The sequence below is a fragment of the Neopelma chrysocephalum genome, unplaced genomic scaffold (genome assembly GCF_003984885.1).
Source record: "Neopelma chrysocephalum unplaced genomic scaffold, ASM398488v2 Primary Assembly neopelma1_97181, whole genome shotgun sequence".
NCBI classification, from domain to species: Eukaryota; Metazoa; Chordata; class Aves; order Passeriformes; family Pipridae; genus Neopelma; species Neopelma chrysocephalum.
Window position 1 is genome coordinate 48,318 of NW_020925822.1, and position 9,637 is coordinate 57,954.

Consider the following 9,637-nt stretch of genomic DNA (forward strand, 5'->3'; position numbering starts at 1 on the left):
CCGCGCCGGTCACGCCGCCTCCTCGCTGCCCGCCGCCGCCGCCGCCCCGCGCACCAGGTGAGCGCCGCCGGACACTGCCGGGGAGAAGCGAAAAGCCTCCAACAAAGCCTTTTAAGTGCTAACTTGGTCCGCGTTCCTTGGTCCTCTTACCATTCTTCCTCAGGCAGAGGGTTCCCAACTATCAGGCTGTAACGTCGTTGTTAATCTCCTCTGTATCTTCTGGTTACTCCAAAATGTCTTTAGAGGACCACAGATCTAAGATCCTCGATGTCCAGTCTTCAGCTCCCTCAGGCTTTTGTTTATTGAAGCTTGTCGGAGCTAGTCCAGAGAAACTCAAAGCTTCGGTGGTTTAAAGATCAAACGGTGAAGAGTCTGTGCAAAGAAACCTAGCTACCGGCTGCCATTAATTAAAATTTAGGAAAGTTGTAGTATTTCCAACATGAGGAACGGCGGCATCGCTGGTCCCCACCGTGTCCAGCCCCAGGTCGATCCTGCCCACCAGGATCACATGCCCCTCGTGTCTCCCGAGGGGACATGGTGGGTCCCTTGTGCAGGTGACCCACCATGTCTCTGAACCGTGATTTGGTAAAGGGCCTCCTTCACCTGCTGGTGCTTTTTTGGGTCGTTTCTGGAAGATGTCCTCAAGGGGACCCACCAACTCCCAGTTGCACCCTTTTCCCCTGCTGCTCTGGAACGTGTCCTCCTGCCTTTATGTTCCTCTCACAAGAATTAGCCTGGGTAACACCCCAATAGTTTCACTGTTTTCACCACACACACCACGTTGCTCTCAGGGTGAGGGACGTCTGAGGGGTTCGCTCCTTGGCCCGCCACATCCTGCCCCACTGCAGGAAAGGCTCGTGGCATGTGCCACCTTGAAGATGCCCAGTGAGGAGAACACAGTGGCCCTCCCAGCCCCTGCAGCATACACTGCTCTGCCTTCCCTTACTTCTTCCCCTTCCGCCTTCTGAGCGCCACAAACTCATGAAAGAGGAACAGTTTCCATCCCAATGGAGTTTGCATCACGTGGTCGGGGGGTAAATGTAAACCATGTAAAAGTTTCAAGCTCATCCCCAAAGTAATGGCATTCCTTTGTTTTCCCCAGATACCTTTTGTACGATGTAAATCCCCCTGAAGGGTTCAACCTTCGCAGAGATGTCTACGTTCGCATTGCTTCCCTTGTAAAGACCCTGCGGAAAAGTGAAAACTGGGTGTTAGTCCTGCCTCCTTGGGGGAGGCTTTATCACTGGCAGAGCCCCGATATCCTTCAGGTCCGGATCCCTTGGTCTGAGTTCTTTGATATCCCAAGCCTCAACAGGAACATCCCTGTCATTGAATATGAGCAGTTCCTTGCAGGTGGAGTATAGGATCATGCAGTTCTACAATTGACTAAATATTTCAGATAGTTTCTTCACAGGTTTGTCCTTATAGAGGGCTTTTAGCCTTATATGTGAAATAACGAAAAGGTTTGAGGTGATGAGAGGACGGCTGGGAAGGAGTTTTACTGAGTTACAAAACCACTAGGATGAAATAATCCAATTATTTCGCAACTTCCTAGGGTCCCCAGAGACAGATAGTTAATGCGTGTGGTTAAATTCAGAGATTTCTGCCCGATTTTGACCATAGATTTGCACTCCCACGGTCACACCGTTGTGTTTGGCACATTACATCATGCAGAGCTGGGTGGGAGTAACAGGTGGTCACATTGCCTGACCCTTTCAACTTTTCTGGCTCACACAGAATTTATTTTCCATTTTTTAGAGGGAAAACAGGGAAGAGAGAGGAGTGTCATACTGGCGTTTCTAGCAGATTTTTAACTGCAAGTGATGCTAGTTCATACCTTTCTCGTGTGGGTTTTCATGCTCACAAATCCTTTGCTTTGCCTTCTGCTCAGAGTCAGGTGGGCCCTTTATTGAACAGATTTATGTGCTGCAAGGCTACGCAGAAGGATGGAAAGAAGGAACATGGGAAGAAAAAATCAATGAAAGGCCATGCATTGATCAGCTGATGTATTCCAAGGACAAACATGAGTACTACAGGTAACATCTAGCAGTCCTTTTGATCTTCTTTTCTTTGGTATTCAGTGAGACAGTTGCCTGCTTTTAACAGAATAGACTGGTGTGGTTGTTGCGATGTTGTCTGTGAATACCTGAATGCTTGGGGTTCACGTTGTTTTTTATATGTATTGATATGAGAAAATCTAACTTTAGAAAAATGTTGTTCCACGCAAAAACAGTAAAAAGGAGGTGGCTGGTTTGCTGGCATTATATATTGTCCTTCTAGGATGTACTGTTTATTTTTTTTGTTATATATATGACGTTAATTTAAAGTACACGCCTGTGAACCAATCCTTGGTGTTCCCTTTTAGGGGCTGGTTCTGGGGTTACGAGGAAACACGAGGCCTAACCGTCTCTTGTTTGTCTGTCCAAGGATCTGCTTCCATTGTGGCGCCCATCCTTCTGAAGAACACTTCAGCACAGTGAGTTGTCTTGTCTTACTATTTATTGTTGTCTTGCGTGCCCACAAACCTATTGCCAGGTGTGAAGAGCAGGGGGAACTTAAAGGCTGTATCCCACTGTTGTGCTACTTCATCACTGAGGGGATGAAATCGTTACAGAAGGGATTTACACTGTCAGAAACAACTGTGAATTTGGTGAAGTGCTACAGTGCTAAAATGTAAGAGGAAATAGCCTTGAGCTCCTTTAAATTCTCTCTCAGGTAGCTAAATGTCCTTACCATCCTGTGTTTGCCTTTCCTTCCTTTGCCTGGTGCTGGGTCAAGAGGGAATAAACAGAGTGGAATCAGTGTTTCTCAGGCTGGGATCTCGGATGGTGAGGTGCAGTGCCTGGTCTCCTGTGGCATCCATCCTCAGTGCTATGAGCTGGGTTTAGAGAAGGCAAGCAGCAAGTTTTGTCTTTCTGACGAGAGCAGTGGGGGTCTGTAATACCTCCCACGGGGAGCAGAGGAAGCAAAGTGCTGGTTTTTAACAGAAATGTTCTTCTATTGTAGGAGTTCCACCATAATCCTGGCCAGTGACAGCACGGTTCCCTTCTCCCTCCAGCGGGCTGTGGGTCACAATTTGCCTTCTAGAGAACAGACTGGCAGCCTGTCCCTCATTCCCTGTGCTCCCTTTGCAAACAGATCATAGCCTGTGCTTTATCCTAGCAAATGTATAAAGAAACACATGGTATAATGTGAATTCTATTCCTAAGGGAACTGCACTCAGTTTTACAATTTTTAATAGGTCAGTGATGTTAGACAGAGCCGAAAACCTTCTTCATGACCACTACGGAGGGAAAGATTACTGGAATGTGAGTATTTTTCGGTTAGCTTCTCTAGACTTTTTACTTGCCTCTGCTAAAAATTCAGTAACCTCTGTGGGCTTGAGTTTTGCCTCGGGTTTCTTTTCTTGAAAGTAACTTGTGTCTTATGTTTCAGCAAGGTGTGCTAGAGATAGTCCTTAAACTGCTGTGGATTAATGTAACGCAGGAATTTGTCCTCTTTTGTCCCTAAAGACCCAGTGCTGCAGGGCATGGTGTTTAGAAGGCACTCCCCTGTACAACACATCTACAATCAGAGGGGAGCAGTTTCTTGTTTAGTCAACCTCAAGGTTAGACTTTTCAAAAGAATTTCCAGAAGTGCTCAGTATTGTCCCAGCTCTCTCCCCATCATTTTCAATGGCAAAATTCCCATGGGTTTCAAGATAACTCTGGTCACTTCCCAAGGGTGTATGGTAAAATAATTCCTATGCTAAAAGTTTTAAGAAAAAGTTAAGGCTTAGCCACAGGAAAATTATATGGAGTGCTTGACGTAGTTAAAACTCCTAAGAGAGAAAATGACCCTTAGGATACTACAAAACAAGTTACACAGACCTCACTCTTGTAAGATGTGAGCTTGTGGGGTTGGGGGGAACTACACAGTGTTACATTGCAGCTCATTTCATCCTGATTTGTAATCCTGAAGGGCAGGCTGCAACTGTAAGACCATATGTCCCTCCTGCCCCCCTGACTCAGTGGGGAAGGGATTGTCTGGCTCAATGGGGAGTTAAAAGTACCACAGATTTTTAACAGGGGCCACTGTGTTTTTGCAGGGCGTTAAACAGCCTACATTGGCACTTACATGGTTACTGATGCTCCAGTGTGGGTACCTCAGTGGCCCCTGTCCAGCGAAAAGTTACAGGCCCTGCAGGATCTGGTCCAAGAACAATTGGCTGCTGGCCACATTGAGCCATCATTCAGTCCCTGGAACACTCCTGTCTTTGTTATAAAAAAGAAATCTGGAAAATGGAGGGTTTTACAGGATTTAAGAAAAGTTAATGCTGTCATGGCACCGATGGGAGCTCTGCAGCCAGGACTCCCATCACCCACAATGATACCCCTCAATTGGCCAATCATAGTAATTGATCTGAAAGATTGTTTTTTTCACTGTTCCTCTAGCTGAGGCTGACAGGGAAAAGTTTGCTTTTACAGTACCGTCTGTTAATAATGCAGAAGCTACAAAACGTCATCAATGGAGAGTTTTGCCTCAGGGGATGAAAAATTCACCCACGATTTGCCAGTGGTATGTTGCAAAGGCTTTGACTCCTGTGAGAATCCAGTTCCAAATTGTTACTGTTTCCATTTTATAGATGATATTCTGTTCTCGGCCGAGCAAAAAGAAACATTGTTGGCAGTTACAGATGCAGCTAAACAATCACTTCAGTCATTTGGCACGAGAGAAAATACAAACCTCAGAACCTTGGAAATATCTGGGCCTCCTCGTCGCACTGGCTTTCCCGTTTCCCTGGAGAGACTGTCCTCTCCAGGGAAATTTTAGCATAATTCCTATGCTAAAAGTTTTAAGAAAAAGTTAAGGCTTAGCCACAGGAAAATTATATGGAGTGCTTGATATAATTAAAACTCCTAAGAGAAAATGACTCTTACGATACTACAAAACAAGTTACGCAGACCTCAGTCTTGTAAGATGTGAGCATCTGGCTATTCACTTGGGATATAGCATATTTTTCAGAAATGGACCAAACAGTAGTTTTCTAACCTTGAACTTTTCATTGAGAGTGAGTTTCCAAACAGAGAAATGCAGCCCACAGATCATTTTTGAGTCTGACTTGTTACAGGACTTGTAGTCCTGTAAAAGTAGACCTGAAATCCACGTGGATCCATAACACACATTTCTTGGCAGTGGCACTTTAAATGTTGCCTCAGTGGGTTTGCCTGAAAGTCACAACCAGTAAGTCACTCACTGTAGCTTGGGCTCTGGGCCTCTTCTCTTTCCATTTGCAGACAAAAAGGGAGAAATACGGAAAGAGTGGCAATATCACACATGCAGATTTGAAACATTATTCTAAGAGAAGGGGAACCAGGTACAGAGAGCACACATTTCCTGAAGTGTATCAGTGGAGCTCACGCATTCACCTGTTTTCTCTTTTACACGTGCTGTTGCAAAATAAGTGTTCACGCAGACCAGCTGCTGTCAGGGGAGTGCTTTGTGCCTGGGAAGAGCTCGGCACAGCAATACTGCCTGGGTGCCAAATGTGGTATGGCAGTCACACAGTCCAACAGGATGAAGCTCAGACATGTTTGACACAAGCATAGCATCCAAAGACGTTCATTGTCCTGCACTGCCATGGGTTTGCTGCCTCTTGGGCACACCATTCGTCACACCTTGGGGAAGGTATCCCATGGCCTGACTCAACAGGGAGGAAAAATCTCTCTTTGAACTGCAGCATGAGTGTTCTGCAGCAGACAGCGTGTACATCCTCCCTCATGTCAGTGTTTTGCTGGAGGGTTTGGGATGGGGTGAAACCACCCCAGCTGTCAACCAAACCCCACGCAGCTGCTCACTTACTCCCCCACCAGCAGGATTGGGAAGAGAATTGGAAGGGTAAAATCTGGAAAATTCATGGGTTGAGGTAAAGACAGTTTAATAGGGAAAGCAGAAAAGGCCTGGAGTGTTTTTGTTGCACTTCTTTGGTGCCCATCACACGATAGACTTGCATAAAATGAAGAATTAGACCAAACTGCCAAGTGTTCTCTGTAAGCAGTGTAAGTGCTGGGATTTCCTTCATTCTGTTGTGTGTGCCTGTTAATAAAAGGGCTACGTATGACTGTGTGTAGTGGTAACTGCATCACAGGATCTTGGAAAGTGTTGTTATCCACAAGTTAAGGAAATAACCCTTTTTTTGTCGCTTTTCCACTGAATTTGACAGGAATGTCTGTGGCTAGATGCTTAATTTTTTTTAAAGCAGGTTTTATTCTTAGAGGTGCTTTGCAAACTAAAGTCTCTGCCCAGCTTTTGTTTCCGAAAGTGAGGTACATTGCTAGAGTGTTTAATTTGGTATATTATGTGTTCTGTTGTGTAAATAACTGCAGTCTACTCCCTACACCTATGTGCTGCAGGGGCAGTTGAGTGTGCTGGTTACAAATGCGATTATAATTATAATTAAACAGTTATGTCTTGGATGAAAGGTTAGAAATTGTCGCTTATGTTGCTGCGTGGACGTACCAGAAGTTACAGCATTCTGAAGTGCTGTGTATGTGCAGCTATCTCCATTTCCTCATTTTTAGCTCTCCCTTTTTCCAACTCAGCCTCTGCTCTTATTCCCCCAGACCCGTCGGAGCATGGTGTTTGCTAAACACCTCCGTGTGGTGGGAGACGAGTTTAGAAGGAAGTATCTTCAATCCACGGATGAGGCAGACAGGACTTATTACAAGGAGGACTGGACACAGATGAAGGTAAAATCATGACGGTCTGTTTCCATAAGAAATGTAATTTTTATTTCATTTGTGTACTTCTGGCTGTGTGCTGCAGGGCGTGTTGGAAGACGCAGGTGAGTCTAACTCTCCTGCTCACACCGAGGCAGACAGGCGTGTTCCTTGTGTACCTTCTCCCCGTGTGCCACGAGTTAACGGAGTCTGCTGAGGGGTGCCTGGTTCTGGGTGTCAGATCTTTGCTGCCCTCGTTTCAGTAAAGGAAACTTGAATTGCTTCTTGCATTCAGCGTCGTGAGTGGGTGGGAAGTTCAGCTGCAAACTGCCAGCTGAGGATTTATTTGGTCAAAGAGAGCAGTTTTTGCTTACAAAGACTTCACTCTCTAGTTTCTCTTGTATGATGCAGGCCATCCGGAGATCCAAACGTTGCAACAAGTGTTCCAAACTACTCCCAGTCCGTATTTTGAAATTTCTTTCTGCAGCTAGAGTGATTCAGTGCCTTATCCAGAGACGATGCGTTCTGGCCTTTTTGGTGTGAATGTGTAGTGGCGCTCTCAAGTTTTAAAGTTTAATGGTCTCTCTCTCGTAGGTTAAGACGGGCACAGCTCTAGGTGGTCCATACCTTGGGGTTCATCTCAGAAGGAAAGACTTCATTTGGGGTCACAGAGAAGATGTGCCTTCCCTGCAAGGAGCAGTAAAGAAAATCCGCAGCCTCTTGGAGATGCTTAAACTTGAAAAAGTTTTTGTAGCCACTGATGCTGTCGAGGAGGGTAGGTAGATCCCACTCACTTCAGGATTGGTAACTTTTGACAATGAGTGCTGCAATTACCACTTTTATAAATGACTGGGATCAATGCCTCCATCACTGAATGGGAATTGAGCAGGTCTGGGCAGCTGTATCCTTCCAGCTTGAGTAGCTGGTATCAAACCATTCATTTAGTATTTCCCATGGAAGGTTTGACAGTCTCTACAGTGGGAAATTGGGAATTGAATTTGCCTGTTCCTCCTCCTCTTTCTTCCATCCCACATTTTCTCTTTATCATTTCAGAGACTTTTGGACATGCTGGTGGGAAGGGTCCTCTGAAGTCTCCCACCCAGCCTTCCCCTTGGCTGCCCCTGGCTGTGTGTGGCCAAGGCTTAGAAACCCACAACGGTGGGCTTTCCCCCACCAGGCCTTATCCCAGGGCTGCGCTCCCATCCCAGTAGTATTGAGGGATCTGTTTTGATGCGTGATGTTAGAATAACCCTGCAAGGCACGGCACCTGCAGCCTTAAGTTTGCTGCCAAGAAAGGCCTCTCGGTACACCTGCCCTGTAGCGAGGCTAATGGGGCTAATCTGTTCTACCCCTTGCAGACTTCCCCGTGTCCTCAGAATTGGCCCCCTCAGCACTGTGTTCCTGCCCCACCGACTCCCCTCCCTGCCCACCATACTGTGAATTACTGTGTTGTAAAATCTCTCGGTAGATTTTGGTGTCACTTGCTTTGTAACTCTTCACCCAGGGTTTTCTCAAACACATCACACGACAGCAGCGGGTTCTTCGTAATGTCAAGATAAAATTGTGTCTTTCCTTTTCTCAGAGATTGAACTGCTCAGGAAACTGCTGCCTGAGATGGTGAGGTTTGAACCCTCTTGGGAGGAGCTGGAACTCTATAAGGATGGGGGCTTGGCTGTGATTGACCAGTGGATTTGTGCACATGCAAGGTAGTGAACCTGACTTTTTATTTGGGGAGCCAAATCTTGGAGATGCTTGTCACTGTCACAAAACTGAATATGATTTTTGGCCCAGCTGTAGTTCTTTACAAATCATATAAGATATATAATTGCGATGTATATAATAGATGTATGATAGTTATATTGTGTATAGAGGTGATGATCATTTCATTATCGTATCATTTCAATGAACAGTAAAGTTCATTGGACTGAAATCAATTACTTGCATTTTAAAACCTTGGTCCCCCTCACAAACCCTTTCTGATCTTTTTCACAGGTATTTTATAGGCACCTCAGTTTCAACATTTTCCTTCCGAATCCATGAGGAAAGGGAGATCTTGGGATTTGACCCAAAAACAACTTACAACCGGTTTTGTGGTGAAACAGAGAAAAACTGTGAGCAGCCAACTCACTGGAAAATTGTCTATTAAATACAGAGAAATACAAGGGTTTCAGTATTGTGAGAGCTCAAAAGAATAAGGAAAAACTATGGGGAAATACCTCCCTTGGACCAAACTATGATGCAGCCCTGTACTCTCAGTTCCTGCTCTGCTTCCAACAGGAAGGGTGCGACATGGGGTGGCTGTACTGCTCAGTCACTCTCTGTCTCTGGATCTCTCAGCGTTTTTACGTGGTAGCCTCCTGGCGCAGAGGCAGCTTCCTCGCTCCTGGGGCAGACCTCCCTCTTGGCTGCTGCACATGGGTCCCCTCTGGAGCTGTGGAGCTGCGTGTTGGGAGGTGGCAAAGCAATGCCCGGGATGCAGCTGTTTAAACCAGATTCGCGTACTGGAGCATTTCTTACCTGTCCATGGTTCCCTGTGGGGGTCCACAGTCATTTTTAGATTGAAGGACAGGAGAGCTCTGTCCATGGCACAGTGTGTGCTCACCTTGGGAGCACCAGTCTCTACTCCAAGAGGAACCGAGCTGCCACAGGAATCAAGGCAGGCAGGGACTGCTCCTGCTCCCAGGGAAGAGCCTGCAGCACCCACCCCTTGGACACTCACCTTCCAGTGAGGGCACACTGCCCAACAGAGAAAGAGGTTGGCAACTGGTGGAGCAGGGCCAAGGTGCTACTCTCCTGAGGCAGCTCTCTCTGCCTCGCACAGCAGAATCTCCATGGCCAGGCAGCAGGAGCTCGGTGCATTCAACACATGCTGCTGGAAATCAGGCACGGCTGCTCTCCCTCTCAGGAGGTTAGTTCAGGACCTGAGTTTTCCACTGCTT

The 9,637-nt window shown here is 46.4% G+C and overlaps 1 protein-coding gene across 1 annotated transcript; it reads left to right on the forward strand.

Annotated features, from left to right (window-relative positions):
- Window positions 1-7: 7 nt before the first annotated feature.
- On the forward strand, window positions 8-8,860 carry POFUT2 (protein O-fucosyltransferase 2; the record flags this gene model as incomplete). The annotated part of the gene is made up of 9 exons (XM_027671741.1): window positions 8-57; window positions 1,103-1,353; window positions 1,892-2,036; window positions 2,366-2,476; window positions 3,242-3,308; window positions 6,603-6,728; window positions 7,293-7,473; window positions 8,281-8,404; window positions 8,691-8,860. Coding segments are annotated over 9 exons (1,209 nt in total), but the record flags the coding sequence as incomplete, so codon positions are not given.
- Window positions 8,861-9,637: the final 777 nt, after the last annotated feature.